This window comes from Phoenix dactylifera, unplaced genomic scaffold (genome assembly GCF_009389715.1).
Source record: "Phoenix dactylifera cultivar Barhee BC4 unplaced genomic scaffold, palm_55x_up_171113_PBpolish2nd_filt_p 001243F, whole genome shotgun sequence".
Lineage (NCBI taxonomy): Eukaryota > Viridiplantae > Streptophyta > Magnoliopsida > Arecales > Arecaceae > Phoenix > Phoenix dactylifera.
In genome coordinates, this window is record NW_024068578.1 from 77,482 (window position 1) to 93,882 (window position 16,401).

At 39.8% G+C, this 16,401-nt stretch overlaps 1 protein-coding gene across 1 annotated transcript; it reads right to left on the minus strand.

The window, feature by feature from the left end:
- Positions 1-1,520: 1,520 nt before the first annotated feature.
- Positions 1,521-10,016, minus strand: LOC103722763 (40S ribosomal protein S3a-like). Its single transcript, XM_008813437.2, has 7 exons — positions 9,923-10,016; positions 9,780-9,827; positions 9,579-9,684; positions 2,610-2,747; positions 2,345-2,530; positions 2,026-2,226; positions 1,521-1,873 (listed from the first exon to the last, which is right to left on the minus strand). The coding sequence occupies exons 1-7, from the start codon at positions 9,931-9,933 to the stop codon at positions 1,778-1,780; spliced, it is 786 nt and encodes a 261-aa protein (XP_008811659.2). The 5' UTR covers positions 9,934-10,016; the 3' UTR covers positions 1,521-1,777.
- Between the last annotated feature and the right edge of the window lie 6,385 nt (positions 10,017-16,401).

The window sequence follows — 16,401 nt, forward strand, 5'->3', positions numbered from 1 at the left end:
ACAGCTTCATCAGCAAAAACCAAAACCAAACTAGGGTTCAAATGCATAGAGTTGCAATCATCACCAGTAGCAAACACCCAAATCGCCTAGGGCGAGGCATCGTACTTCAAACCAGGGTCAATCAAGTTGTCTCATCAGAAACTCCCCCTGAACTCTTGGAAATGGTGGAGAGATCAGAGGAAAGGAAGGCTCAACCCGTCATGGAAGAAACCCAACCCATTCATTTAGGGACCGCAGACGAACCCAAGAGGTTAGGGTAGGAACCACTTTGACTCTCGAAGAACGAACAAGCCTGATTGACCTTTTGAAAGAATACAAGGATGTCTTTGCATGGTCCTACGATGATATGCCTGGACTCAGCACAGACATAGTTCAGCATAAAATCCCTTTGTATCCTGATGCCAAGCCAGTCAAGCATAGCACAGAAAGTGACATTATGCTGCTCATACAAAAGCATTTGCTTCAAACCTTGAATCAAAAATCTAACTACCAAACCAACCCTTCAATAGCCACTTGAATACAACTTTGGCTGATGCCACACCAAATCAAGCAAGAACGGAAGAAGAATTTGGCAATGTCTGGCAATATATTCATGGCTTATCTACAGTGATACTATGCATCAAAGCCAAAACCTGCGTTTCGCTAGGAGGGTGAAAAAAATCAATCAAACCTCAAAGCAGACACGGCCAGTCATATTGGTTTGATTTGAACTGTTTAGTTATGGTTTTAAAATCTTTCAAATAAAAAATCTCTTGATTTTGGTATGAATTTGCAAAAAACCAATTCAAAGGAAAGTGCCCCCCCTAAATATATACTCCTCAACTTAATCTTAACTTTTTTTTCTCTATTCTACTTTTGCCTGTTCACCGTTTCCTTTTCTAATCACTTCTCCATTGGCTCTTTATTTCTTCAACCACTCACCAGCATCCTTACCGGCTGACCATAAGCCAAACCTCGAGCCCTAACCCCCCGCCCCCACTTTTCACCCTTCACCTCTTCTTCCACGAGAGCCAAAACTAGTTGAATCCTCACCACCCTCATCACCAAAATGAAACATACCTTTTGTTTTCACCCCTTACCTCTTTCTCCTCTAACTAGAATCAATTCACATCAAAAACTATTCCAATCTTCTTCATCTAGCTTGGAGCTTGCAGACTTGGAGTTTGCAGACTTGGTGGTGCCTTAGCTACAAGAGAGAGTCCTTCAATATTTTAACAATTTTCTTAACAATCTCCTCAAAATTGGATGTGCTCTAAACCATACATCCAAAAATGCCTAATTTTTGAACAATTTCCAATCCATAATCTTGGCCTGTAAGATGAACCAAAAACAAATTCTAGTTCCATTTCATTTGGTTTTAATAATCTTGGCCTGTAAAGTAACAGATTTAAATCTGTTTGGTCACAATTCTATACCCTAAATCAACCAGACTCAACCCCACCGTTTCCCAAAGCCTCAAAATGCATACCTCTGTGTACGCTAATCAAATTGTATATAGACAGCACAACCAAACAAAACAATTACAAAATTGGCATAACATAAAATCAGGTAAAATCTAAATTCAGGAGTCAGAATTAAATAAGCATATCACATTGTACTGCTCCAAATTAAGATAAGCCGTCACCAATCAACTCAACAGAATATGTAAAAAGCAACCTCTATCAAAAACTAATATCAAAACTGCTGCAAGTCCACACCGCCCACAGTACCTATGGATGGTATTTATCGTCTAAAAAGCAGTACCATTACTAAATGAAAACACTGGCGCCACATTCTTTTAGGCACCAACAACTTCTGGTTCACCTTCCATCTGGACATCATCTGCAGGCCTGTCGATCTTAACACCCACATCCTCCTTGTAGTCTCCATGAACCTGCAACGGCCAATAGTCAAAAGAATTGGACAATTAAGGACACATTCTACTCAATGTAATGATCCAAATCACATGGCATGTGACGTTATCCATTCAACAATTGCAGTGGCACGGACAGAGCGGTTGCAGTGAGAGAATAATAATGAAAGTACCTCCATGAGCTTCCCCAAATCAAATTTTGGGGCCTTCAATATCTTCACCTTCCGGATAAACACATTCTGAAGCGGGTAAATGCTTGTTGTTGCTTTCTCAATCTCCTTGCCAATGACCTCAGGTATAAATTTCTGTACCAGGTCCTTGAGATCACAGGATGCAGCTTGATTGACCATAATCTCCCTCATCTTGCGGCGTATCTGAATATAACATAAAACAGAATAAACTATTACTCTTTTCTTAAGGTAAAACGTATAGTTACTCCATAAAAATATTGATACATAAATAATTAGGGTTGCAACTCAAAATGTTATTTACCTGTCGGATCTGGCTAGTTTGGGCATAGCAAGTGCGCTTGACCTGATTTGGACGTCTCTTGGTGAAGCCAATGCAGAACATCCGCAAAGTGTAATTATCAGTGGTCTTCACATCAACATGTGCCTCAATAAGAGTCTGCCACTTCCGCACTAACGACCTAAGCTTGTCAGTCGTAAAATTCATGCCCTGCAAAGGAAAATTAAGATGGAGATGAATAACAAAAATATTACAGTTGTGAAGTTACCACCAAATATGTGGCACATACCCAGAAGTTTGTGAGGACATTTTTCCCTTGAACGTCCTCTGCACGAAGCCGGATCTTTCTGTAAGCCTGATCTTCATCATTCTGAAGGTCAGCTAAAGAAACTTCAAAAACTCTGTGCTTCAGACCCTCCGAAGCAATCTGAAGATAACAGGGGGGCAAAACAGTTTAGATGAGTGACCAACTGTAAAATTAACATTAATACATATCATGACTTCTGGGGAATCATGAGAACAAAATTACCACAGATTTGCATCACAAAATTAACATTAATACATATCATGACTGAATTGCACGGTGATGCTGGTTTATCTCAAGTACGGGGATAAAGAAGTCACAGTCTGCTTAACATTAAAGGATATGAGCAATTATGATACCTATTAGGCTAATCCAAGAGGGTCTTTCTCTGAGGTCGCTAATTGGCTAGATCAAATGAGATTCAAATCAAGCCTGAGCACAGCCAGACAAATCAGATAGTGCTGACTCCTCAATGTGTGGCAAGACTATACACACATCGCACCCCCACCCCCCCCCCCAACCCCCCACGTGCCAAACCAAAACAAAAACCTCTCCTATCCAAGCTTTTTAACTCATCTTACTACACAACCAAACCATCCAACTTTGCACCTTGTTCTTATATGGCTGAACCACATTTCATGCAAAATTAAATCTTGATACAGGACCTAGTCTCATGCCAAAGTTAACTAGAACTAAGTACAAGTGAAAGAGCAGTGAAGAAAGGAGATGCAAAAGCTCATACAAAAGCATCAAACTAAGATAAACTTGATTTGGAGAAATATAAAATCTCACTTATTTGGCAGTCAGTTTTTTATTAACTTTTCTAACCAGTGCCATTGTAACTCTCAAACCAATAATTCACAGATTTCAACAAAACAAAACTATAACCAATGTTTGCTGTGCCAAAACCAGGGACCGGATTACTTGTCGGCTTCACTTAAAAATCGTCAGCTTCACTTAAAAAATGGCAAATTAAAAAAAAGCCCCTTCGGGACCCCTATTATGAACGAAACAAAAGAACCGGAGTAGAGCCCCTCCTCTGTGCGGCTCCGCATAGCTCGCCGGCCTCCGCCAGCCCTCCGCCGCTGACCCCGCGGCCCTCTCTCTTCCTTCCTCTCCCTCTCCTTCCCTCCCCCGCTCGCTCTCTCTCTCTTTTCCTCTCTTTCCTTCTCCTTCTCTCCCTCCATTAACTTTTATTTCATTTCAATCGCTGGAACCATCCCAATCCACCACCGATACAACTTAGTACACCCCAAGCTGCCCGGTTCAAGACAGTTCCATTGACCATGACTACAACGGTATTTTAATTAAGCTCATTTGCCATAAAATCTGAGGGTGAGCCTTGCACAATGGTAAGATTACTCCATTGTGACCAAAAAGTCATAGCTTCAAAACGTAGAAACAAACTCAGGGGCAAGGTCTGCTGAACCGACCTGTACCGGTCGGTTCAGCCCGTACCGGACCGGTACCGACTGGCACCGGTCCGGTACAGAGGTGGAAATCGGTTCCGACCTAATTAAAATTGGGTCAGAACCGGTCGGTTTGAGCATCGAACCGGTGCGAACCGGCTCGGTTCGCACCGGTACATGTTCGAACCGGTGCGAACCGAGCCGGTTCGCACAGGTTCGGTGCTAGATTTCAAAGTGCCTCTGGCTGGCCAGAGGCACTTTCAAAGTGCCACTTTGTGCGGCACTTTCAAATGAAAGTGCCGGTGCGGCACTTCGAAAGTGCCACGCTGTGGCTCACAGTGGCACTTTTCAAAGTATCACAGTGCCTCAACAGTTGGCTATAAAAGCCGACCGAATGCTAAAGCCAAATCCATCAGCTTAGATGAAGGAAAGGCAGAGAGAAAGGAGGAGGAAAAGAAGAGAAAGGCAAAGACAAAGGCATGAAAAAAAATTAGAAGAGTCGGAGAGCGTCGTTTTTCTTGAAGAAAAATCCAGCAAAAACTAAATAAGGTAAAATTTCTTTTCCCTACATTGTTTTTTTAATATTTCATTTAAATTGCTTAAAAAAATTAAGTCAAAAATTACCAAAAAATAGGAAATGATTCAATGATTCCATTTTGACTTAAATTTTTTATATATTGTCAATATATGGACGATGTTAATGGTGACATTAACTTTTGTTTTTACAGAATTTATATAATTTATAATTTAATTAAAAAATTAAAAATTAATTTTTAATTACAAAAAAATAGAAATTGAAAAAAAAATAATGTGGTCGTAGGAATGGAGCCATCAAGGAGAGGGCAACCCCAAGAGCGTAATATTGGCTGGGAGCATGGAAAGATGCTCGGTGAACGGCACCAGTTTCAGTGCAATTATTGCCACAAGTGCTTCAAAGAAGGAGTAACCAGGTTAAAGCAGCACTTAGCCGGTAATTCTCGTGAGATATCTGCATGCTCGGAGTGCCCACCGAGCACCCATCAGCTGATGAGGAAAAACCTCGCTGAGATCAAAGCAACCAAGAAGAGGGCTGTCAAGCAGAAAGCGGAGGTGGAACGCCAAGCTGCAGAAGCACCTTCCTATCACTTGATGGAGTCACAGGAGGTCGAGGGTCCAGATGAGGAGGAGGCACAGATCCAGGCTGCCATGCGGGCGAGTCTGAATGATCGGTGGCAGCAGGAGGAGGTGGCGAGGCATCGGACTCGATTTGGGCCCTCGTTTTTCGAGTCGGGCGCCGGTTCTGCTGGAAGCAGACAAGATCCAGAGTTTCAAAGGACAACCTCAGTCAGGAAGGGCGAGGGCAGAGGACGTAGCCGGATTGCATCTATCCTAGGTGGTTTTGGTGGCCAAAAGAAGTCTTCCGAAGGAATTCCACTAGGTGCGTCAATCCATGATGTATATCCGCATGCCTTCCTAAAGAGAGATTCGAAGCAGCACAGGGTAGACACAATGTGGAAGAAGGAGAAGAAGAAGGATATGTGGCGAGCTATTGGATCCTAGTTCCACTTCAGCCACATTCCAGCGAATGCTGCAGACAATACATACTACAAGTCTGCCATCAGACCATACAGTCTGCCGGTCCCGGTGTCGATCCTCCAGGCCCAAAGAACATCTATGGTGAGCTTCTTGACAACAATAAAGAGGAGCTAGAGAATTGGATTAGCTCATATAAGAGCAAGTGGCCCACATATGGGCTCACTCTGATGTGTGATGGTTGAACCGGTCCGACAAAGCTGGCCATCATCAACTTTCTAACATACTGTGATACGAAGACCTTCTTCCACAAGTCAGTTGATGCTTCGGATAAGGTGCACAACGCCTTATACATCCTTAGACTTATGAAGAAGGTGATTGATCAGATTGGAGAGGAGAATATCGTGCAGATCGTCACTGATAACGGACCGTAATATAAGTTGGCCGGGCAGGTCTTGATGGAGCGACGACCACAAATTTTCTGGACCCCATGTGCTGCACATTGCATCGACCTCATCCTGATGGATATTGGAAAGATCCGTAGGGTGCAACATACGGTGGAGATAGCCTAACGCATCATCAGGTATATTTATAGCCATACTTGGGTTCTTTCATTAATGAGAAAGTATGCAGGGGGAGAAATTCTTAGACCAGGAGTCACACGGTTTGCTACGAATTACATTGCACTTGATAGCCTTATCGAGAAGAAAGGAGCCCTACGTCAGATGTTTGTCAGTCCCGAGTGGCAAGAAAGTAGATATGCCCAGGCCGGTATTGAAGGAAGCAGAATGGAAGACTTGGTAAACAGGTAGTCATTCTGGCAGCAGGCCAATGCGATAGTCAAGGCTATAAAACCATTATATGAAGTGCTGCGGGCCGTGGATAGAGAGAGGTACCTCTAGATGGGCTTTTTGTATCACATGATGAAGAAGGCAAAGGCTCAGATCATGGAGGCAGATGTAGCCCATGCCCGGGAGTACATCGACATCATTGAGCAGCGGTGGGGAGCCCAAATGGATAGAAAATTGCATCTAGCAGATAAGCGATAATATTGATAATTATACTGATTGATATATTTGTATAATTATACTAAGATGGTGCCATCTATGTGCAGCATACTATCTGAATCCCCGGTTTCAGTACGAGAGTGGAATTGGTATAGATGATGAACTTCATGCTCTGCGTAATGTTATTTATAAGATGAAGCCTGATCCAGAAGTCGCCGCGTCATGTATAGAAAAGGTAACTATGATTTAGTAACATATGTAAATATATCGGATCTTATATTATTGACATACTACAACAAACTTCTTTCCACAGACCAAATTATTTAAAGAGGGCAGCCATAGCTTTGGACAGCGACCAGCTGTCGTGAGCAAGGCAACTATGAATCCAGGTACAATACAAATCTGCAAGACACCTCTGCATCTGAATTATCTTCAACTATGAGGCCATCATATATGTAAAATGTAATTATCTTCAATATTTTTGCAGCTGAATGGTGGATTCATTTTGGCAGATCCGCAAAAAATCTTAAGCAGATAGCTATCCGGATCCTCTCCCCAAACGGTCTCCTCGAGTGGCTGTGAGCGCAACTGGTCCACCTTTGGTCTCATCCACAGCAAACAGAGGAACCGTTTGACACAAAAGCGCCTCAACGACCTAGTTTATGTGCACTACAATCTGCGGTTGAGGCTAAAATGCATTCAGGAGGAAGTGGAGCTCAAGTATGCAGATCCCATCTATAGGACTTTTATAGATGATGATGATGATAATTCTATGCTCGACTGGCTTGCAGCCCAGCAGCAGGAGCTCGAGCTTGATGAGCCAGGATCGCCTCGACGACCAGCCAGCATCATAGCCACCGAGGCTATGGTCGATCCACAGCAATGGGCTGAGCGCAACATTCCACGCACTCCTACAGCTGATATGACGTGGCTAGAGGGAATCCAGTCACCGCATGACTGGTACGATGCTCTTGTTCAAAGAGATGATCCTCTCATGCGAGGACGAGGACGCTCTAGTACCCAGTCAACTCGATCAGGAAGGTGTCAATCCCAGCAAAGAAGAAAAGAAAAGGAAAGGACCCCAATGGAGAATGTCGAGGAGGAGACTTGGACCAGCAGCGATGAAGGTTCTGGTGGTGATGGATCTACTAGCCATGGAGGAAGTGGAGAACAGTATGGTACTACTTATGAGACACAGCTGGAGGAAGATTTTCAATACACCGGTGAGTCAGTTTACGCATGCTACACAAGATACGGACCTCGGTAGGCCGCCTGATATAGGCCGGTCGGATACCATTGCATATCGAAGAAGAGCTCCTCGAGGTCGTTCAAGAGTCCAGGATGCAGCTGCAGATGACCTCCCATGTGGAGTCGGATCCATTGATGTATCAAGTTCCGAGTCTTTCTATTATCCGCGGCCTCAGCCAGCCTATGGATATGGTGCATCGGAGTCATCTTCCGGTGGCTACTACCCTGCGTAGCCCGAAGGATCTTACGGGTCGGATTTTGGTGCCGGCATATTCGAATGGGCCCCTTATCAAGACACCTCTCAGAGCCAAAGCTTCAGCGAGAGATCCAAGAGTTCTTATGACCCGACGCGCATTCCTCGAGGATTGAGCATATAAGACTACAATGCCGCTTGGTTAGACGAATGGGTTGATCTGCCTCCATATTATGCTGATGATCCAGATATTGACGAGAAGCATCGCCACTCGATCCGATTTTAGATATCCAAGAATGCTTTAAATGTATGTAATTAATTGTATCTTAATTTGAAAATATTTTATGTTCTTCATCTCATTATTTGAATCATTTGGAAGTAATAAGTTGCATCATCTACTTTTAACCTTAAACCTAAACATAAAAACATCAAAAAATATCCAAAAGTGAAAGAACTCCAAAAAAAAATAACGATGGGGTCAAAACCAGGCCGAATGTGCCCTATCGGTACGGTATCGGTTCAGCTCGGTTCGGCACCCGTACCGTACCGATACCGGAGCCAACCGGTACGTCGATACGATCGGTACCGCGAACCTTGCTCAGAGGTAAGGCTATGTACATCATACCCTCCCCAAACTCCGCAATGGTGAAGCCTTATGCACTAAACAACCCATTTTTAACCATAAAATCTGCAGGCTTAAACAAATGCAATTAATAGATCACAGGTTTCAAGCAGATTAGTTGAGTGAGCATGCAAGCAACATCAACTATAAATATCCATATGCAAAAAGTGGATCATATCCAAATAAAGCATTTACACAATCACAATAGCCCTTAAGATGTCTTGTCATTGGAGCCATTCATTTGAACATCTTTATTCTACATGTTCATCTAGTGTGAAAAATTGCCTTCACTTAAATTTGCGTGAGTGTGAGTTAGCTGATGATTTGCAAGGAAAAAAAAGTGTCATGATTACAGCCTACACGAGGATATGCAGGCCCTACCATAATCAATATTATATGCCAGAAGCTTAAAAAATGGAACGATAACTTATCTTCCTAGGAAATTTATCAAAACGACATTTTCCAAGCATAGAAATGAAGAGGCCATTCTGGTATTAATTAACCCACCATAATAAAATCACAAGTACAAAGCTTTTATGAAATTATAGACAAATTCAAAGAAATAATGAAGAAAAATAATTGTAACAAAGTTAAATGCAAACAAAAAGAAGCTGCATGGGGAAGAATATCTAAAGGCTCAATCATCTAACCAACAGTGTGCAAAAGGTAAAGCAAACTTCAGAACAAAACTTTTGTCAAATAATAATAATATACACCAGTTTCAATCTAGACTGAATTTGTTATAAAGCGAATGATTGCAAAATAATTTATTTTAGACATCTTCGACGCTCGACGCATAACAAACACAATAAACACAATGACCTTAATCCCATAAACAATCTACAAAATCTGTTGAACTACATAACCTAAACAGATCTAGTGGAAGAATATTTTACAGTACTAATAAGAACATAGAAGAAAAAAAGAAGAAGATTAACAGCAACAATAATAGGAATAACAAACCTTGGTACCCTGGGTCCTTGAGACGAGGGTTTTCCCGATGTTCCTCACGTTAAAGACTGATGGTGCCTTAATGTCGTACCAGTCCTTCTTCGAGAAGGGATCCACACTGCAACAGATCGAGCAAATCAAAACCATAACAGAGAGACTGAAAAAGATAGATAGCAAGAGAAGAAAAAGGAGGTAGATTTGATGTTAGCGTACGCCTTCTTCTTTCCTCCCTTCTTCCCCTTGGAGATCCTCTTGTTCTTGCTGAAAGGATCGAAAACGGAGAAGAAAATGTGAGAGATTGAAACGGAGACAGAAGAAAAATTGCGGAAAATTTGCGGAAAGGATGAGATCCTCACCCGACCGCCATGGTGCTGCTTGCGGTGTCACTGCCGCTGCCGCTGACGCTGCTAGAGAGGATTTGGGCGCCGGGCAGAGAGAGAGAGAGAGAGAGGTTGAAACCCTTACCCTATTGCCCGACTCTTTATAGCGCGGCTCCGGGATCCATTCGGATGATCCGACGGACCTGATCCATTGCACATTGATCTAACAGCCATCGTTGAGCCTCCATTGAACGAGCCGGGCCCATGTTGGGGGAGTTCCAGCCCGAGACTAGTATCGCACATTGGGCCTGGGCCAGGACCAGAACTAGCTTGTAAAAAGTTCCCCAGTTTTTGCTAAAATCTCCTCAGTCCTCATAAAAATATCTGAGGTTTTTTTATCAAACATTAGAATTCATATATCTTTTTCCTCATGTATGACGAATAATTTCTTCACTATAATCATGTTAGTTGTAATGAAACAAGCATATGAAATAGTGTTATATATTCATGACAATAATGATGGATATATGTAAGTAATGCATTATCATTTGGACTTTTACTATTTTTGTTCACTTGATATACCTAGTGATGTTATGTTATGAAATTATGAGTCAAGAGCATCCCGTATAATTCTAAAATCCCTTGAGATTTCCTATAATAGAAACAGAAAAATCAAAGGATAAAATTATAAAATTGAGACAAAAAACATGTTTGGTGCTACTGTTTTTATATCATATTCTTAAAAATTATTTTCATAAATTTTAAAAAAATAAAGTAAGAAATATTTTTTAATATTTTAAAAATAAAAAATTTATGATTTTTACCACTGCCCCACCATCGCCACCATCTTAGTCACCACCTTAAAAATATCAGTTGCACCACCATTATCGTTGCTGCCCTCGCCTTCACCTTTTGAGATTGTCTATAACAGAAAATAATTAAGAATGCTCCTCAAACAAATCCTATTCATCTATGGCTATCCTTGTTACGGTATTTTTTTTTTTTTTTTGGATACACCGGCTTCTCTCACCAAACATAAATGAGTACAGCCAAAAAAATCGGAAAAAAAAAAAAAAAGGAGATGGCTCTTGTTATGATATTTTGATGACCGCAATTTGATCAAAAACTTTCCAACTGTTTGACTAACTTGTCTAAATCCACTAAAAGCATGATTCAAACTAAGTAAATTAATTTAAACGAGGCTACATGTATATCTAGTTGCCTCCAAAACTGTTTTTTTATAATGAATTGGACATCAAGTTATAATGCATGCAAGTATATAAATTCCAGCATTCTTGCTGGGTTTAGAACCCCTTTGACTATGCACAGGCTTCTCTGCCTACATTTGTTTCTGCTTTTATGCTTATCTCTGTCCATGAGCTAGGTTGTGATTTCTCATAGCCCAAAGCAAAGCATTGAATCGACTTAAGAAGGTGAATGGGGGAGTGCAGCGACCGTGCTCATCATATGCTATACAACGTCAATTCCGTCGCTTGGAGTTGAGATTCAAGTACAGTGCATATATGTTGCTCATTTTTGTTTGCCTTCTTCTCTCCTGTAGCCGTGTTTAGGCTAAAGAAGATAATAAGCATTCATAGTCCGAGATTTCAACATCCCGCACTTATGGATTAGTTTGTGGTTTATACTTTTTTTTTTAATGATTTGCTGTGTCTATTGATATATATTGTTTATTCTAAGAGGTTATGGCATTTAACCGATGGTTATAATCTTCATGATCAATATTATTTAGGATTTTTTTATATGAACATTTTTTAAAAAAATTAAATTTGTATGAATACTTTCTTTAAATTTATATTTATTTCAATACCTTCATAAAATACTATTTTTCACAAATACTCCTAATGTAACGGTTCTTCTAATACCGTTAATAAAAACTATATTTATTTTAATTAAAAATAAGATAAATTTTTAAAATTATTTTTTCCTCTATCGCGGTCGCCTTATAAATGTTTTCTTATACACATATATTTATCAAGAATATTTTAATTAGTTTAATTTAAAATTATTAAATTTTACAAGGATATATCTGCATATATCAATTTTGGAAGGATATTCATGTAAAATTTAATATTTAAAAAAATATTTATATGGAAAAAACTTATTATTTAGTGTATATTTGAAATATGTATTTCTCATTCAATCTGATGTTCCTTATTTTACTTTTTTCATTTGAACCGAATCTATCAAGTAGTGATTGCTAGCTAGTAGATTTGGTGAAGTTTTGGATCATGACTTGGGCTCAAGTCCATACACATACATGGCTAGGTTGGGGGTAAACCAATTTCTTTTCTTAAACAAAAAATAATATGAAAAAAAGACCAAAACGTGCGTGTTTGAGTAAAGCTTTCCGTACATAAAAGTATATGGCTCGTTATTTTATAAAATCGAAGTGAAAAGAGAGGTATACCCTTTAAAACCGAGACAAAATGTGAGAGAGCAAAACCAAAATAATTTTTTAAAAAACAAAAATCAAAGAGCAGATATGTTGATGTATCTATTAGTGTTTATATTATAAGGATAGAATTAGAAACATTATATAGGTTCTTGGTGGCATATAGGTTTAATAAATAGTTTAACAAATATGTGCAACAAATGCAAAGATATGTAGAAGCTTTTGCATTATGATATTAGAATTAAGATTTGGTTATCATATGGGATTATGAGTATCCATTTTTTTCGCTAATGCCCAAGATATGCCATCAAGTCTTTTTTTTTTTTTGATGAAAGCATAAAAGTCTAATCCATAGAAGTCTTTCTTTTAGTGGTGCTTTAATAAGATTCTTATTATTCAAGTTATAGATATACAACAATTACAAAATCATTATATTGATACCAAGATTTCAGTAATATTCATGTTCACAAAACTAATCGCTTTAGCTACAATTATTTATCATTACAAAGGAAATTTTAAAAATTATTTATCCGACTTGATGTTTATCAAAAGTATAGAGAACAAAAATTAGCACTATAACAATCATTATTTTTATTGTATAAATACAATGTTCTATATTCAACCCGCGTTCATTTAATAAGAAATATATTTTTACTAGTCTGGATAAAGATATAAATTTGAAAGATATCTCTTTATTTAGACCGTATTTGGTTGCATAAGTGGAGTGGAATTGAGGATAGGAACTTTCTAAAAATGACACTTGTAGAAACTTCACTGCAAGGCAATTTGGTTTAGTGTAAGTGGCCTAAATAAGAACCTACTTTGAAAAATAGCCTTGAAGGATGTGTTTGATCAAGGTTAAGGGTTGTTTGGTTTAGTGTAAATAAGTTGAGTGGGAGACCACTTCGCTAACACGATTTCCGCTCTCCCTAAGTTAAAGCCACTAGGGCAATTTCTTTCAAAATTAGGCCATTTCACAAACTCATTTCGGCCCCACTTAGGTATAACTACATGCTCGAAGTGGACTCTCATTTGGTTGACCTAAGTTCAGGTGACCAATTACAAGCAGCCAAACATGTCCATAATTAGAGAAATATCATTTTTCCTAAGTGATTTTGATCAACTTTCAGACATTTGGCTGCAAAAATAAACCATTAATCACTTAGCCTCTAAAGTCACTTATGAAAATATCTAGAAGGGGATGAGGGAATTTTAGGCTACTCGGCTCTCAAATATTGTGAGGAGTGGTTTTTACTTAGTCTTACAAAAACTATGGTGCAATGCAAAAATACAAGGTATATGCCAAACAACTTATTTGTGGTCTTTCTATAAATACTCAAGAACATACATGCAGACCTACACAAACCTAGAGATATGGATATCATAGATGGACCATACTACAAGATTAATAATAGAAAATCATAATAGCAACAACTTTTACTGCAACATAGACAATCAAGCTCCAAAAGATACTAAGATTTACATGGTTTGAACATGTTGAGATATATGGAAACATTCCTTCCTTTGTTCCTTTATACTTATGTACTTTTGTACTCTTGTACTTTTATAATTATGTACTTTTATACTTTACCTCCTTTGTACTTACTCTCTTTGACCTCACTTTCTATAAAAGGGCCATCCTTTGTATAGATTAGAGACACTGAAAGATACATAATTCTCTCAATTCCTTCCACTTCCCCCTTTTTCTTTATGGTATCAGAGCTGCTAGAATTCTGGTGCCTCCCCCTTTGTACTTTTGGAGCAGTTCGAAGATCGATCTCAGCAATCCAACACCGCAAGGTTGTTCACCCAACACCGCAAGGTTGTTCACCCAACACCGGTCTTCAATCCGACAAAATTTCACGTCCAACCACCACCGCACGCTCCACCGGAAGATTCTATGAACTTTGCCACTCGCTCCATGTACCTCATGTGCCTGCCACTCCAGATCCAGCCAAGCCTCACATGTGCCTCACCTCAGTCTTAGCCACGTCATCCACCACGTCAGCCTTTCATAGTTGACTTTGACTTTTGGCTCTCTCTTTTTGCAACAATTATTGCTTCCCAAAATGATGTTACTCATCCTATTGAGATCATTTGGGATGGGACCAACTACAATCTGTGGGCTTCTACTATGATGGTTTTTCTCAAAGAAAGAAAACTATGGCTTTATGTCTCTGAGGGACTTTCTAAGCCTAAGAAGACCTCGTATGAATCCACCACAGAATATGCAACCTGCTTAGAGGAATGAGAAAGCAATCGGTATAGGATTCTCTCATGGTTCATCAACACTTTAGTTCCTTCTATTCACAACCTCCTTCCAAAACTTGGAAGCGCTAAAGCTATGTGGGACTTCTTAGCGAACTGATACAACTGCACCAACGATGCATCGCTCTAGTTTCAGATCGAGACCAAGCTCTACCATATGCATCAGGAACTAGGTTAGTCTATAGCTGATTTCTATTCTCAAGTCACTAATCTTTGGGATCAGCTGGCTACCGCAAAACCACAGTTGTGTTGTACCACCGACATTAAGCTCTTCACTCAATATTGTGATGGAAGCTCATACACTTCATGATGGCTCTATGAGATGATTTTGAATCCACTCGGGCCTCCCTCCTTTGCGTGCACCACTTCCTACCATGGACATTGCAGTTGCAGAACTAATCTCTAAAGAAAATCGCCGCTCTACAATGAAGTTGCAGTCTACCAAGATTATTATGGTTGCTGCTCCCAAGTCTTACTCCAATCATTCTGCACCACAACCCTAGACATCTTCCAAAAAGCTCTTCTGCAAATACTGCAAAGAAGAAGGTTATATGGTCCAAGATTGCCTGAAGTTGCAAAGAAAAAAAGCTTGCGAGTCTCGAGGTACCCTCTTGCAGGCTGCTTTCAACTGGCTCATTTGCTCCTAAGTCTTCTTCTCAGACCACTGTGCTTATTGCAACTAAAATTGAGGCTTCAATCCACCAAGTTTTAACAAATGCTCCGTCTATCACCCCAGGTAAATCCTCCTGGTTTATAGATTCAGCCTGTTGCAATCATATTATATCTGATTCCAATCTTTTTTCTACTAAAACAGTCCTCAACCCTAACCATATTATTTACACTGTAGATGGTTCTTTTTTACATGTTAGCCAAATTGAATCAATTTTTACTTCCAATCTCACAATTGGTAGTACTAGATCCCTCCCACGGTGTCTCCACCTATCGCTGCTCTCATCACCTTCTCTAGTCTTTGGCATTCTCGCCTCGATCATATTTCGTTGCCTCGCATTCAGTTGTTAGCTTCTAGCAGTCACCTTGAATCGATAGATTTTACTAAGTTTGATAGTCTTTCTTGTCAATTAAGAAAACATACTCATTTATCTTTTAATACCAATGATTCATTTTCTTCTGCTCCTTTTGATCTTGTCCACTCTGATATTTGGGGACCAGCTTCCATTCCCACTGAAGGAGGATTGCACTACTTTGTCATTTTTGTGGATAATTATCTTATTACACATAGATTTATCTTTTGCATAAGCATTCTGAGTTATTTGACACTTACAAAAATTTATATAAAATGGTGCAAACTCAATTCTCTCATACCATTAAAATTTCTCGATTAGATAATGCTATGGAATATAATAAGAAATCTTTCCTTGAGTTCTTGCAGCAAAATGGCACTATCTCTCATCGCTCTTGTCCCTACAGAACGGACGAGCAGATCATAAACATCATCACATTTTAGACACAGTAAGATCATTGCTTATCTCTGCCTCTCTTTTTGAACATTTTTGGGGTAAAGCTGCTCTCACTGCTGTCTATACCATCAATCATGTACCATCCCCCACTATTCACAATAAAACTTCGTTCCAGCTTTTACATGGTAAACTCCCCAACTATAGCTCTTTTCGAGTTTTTGGTTGTGTCTGCTTTGTTCTCCATCCCCCACTATTCACACTTACCGATGCGACTTCTGAGCTCTTATGGCTACGCCGACTACTGACTGACATGGATGTTCCTCGACTCTCTAGTTCTCTTCTTCACTGTGACAATCAGTGCGCCATTTAGATTGCCCATAATGATGTCTTCAATGAGCGCACTAAGCATATTGAGA

Bases quoted from the DNA above. Each gene is read 5' to 3' on its own strand.
- LOC103722763 (XM_008813437.2), bottom strand. The intron at 2,227-2,344 runs GTAAATAACATT...TGTTATATTCAG, and splicing joins AAACTAGCCAGATCCGACAG to ATACGCCGCAAGATGAGGGA. The intron at 1,874-2,025 runs GTACTTTCATTA...TGGCCGTTGCAG, and splicing joins ATTTGGGGAAGCTCATGGAG to GTTCATGGAGACTACAAGGA.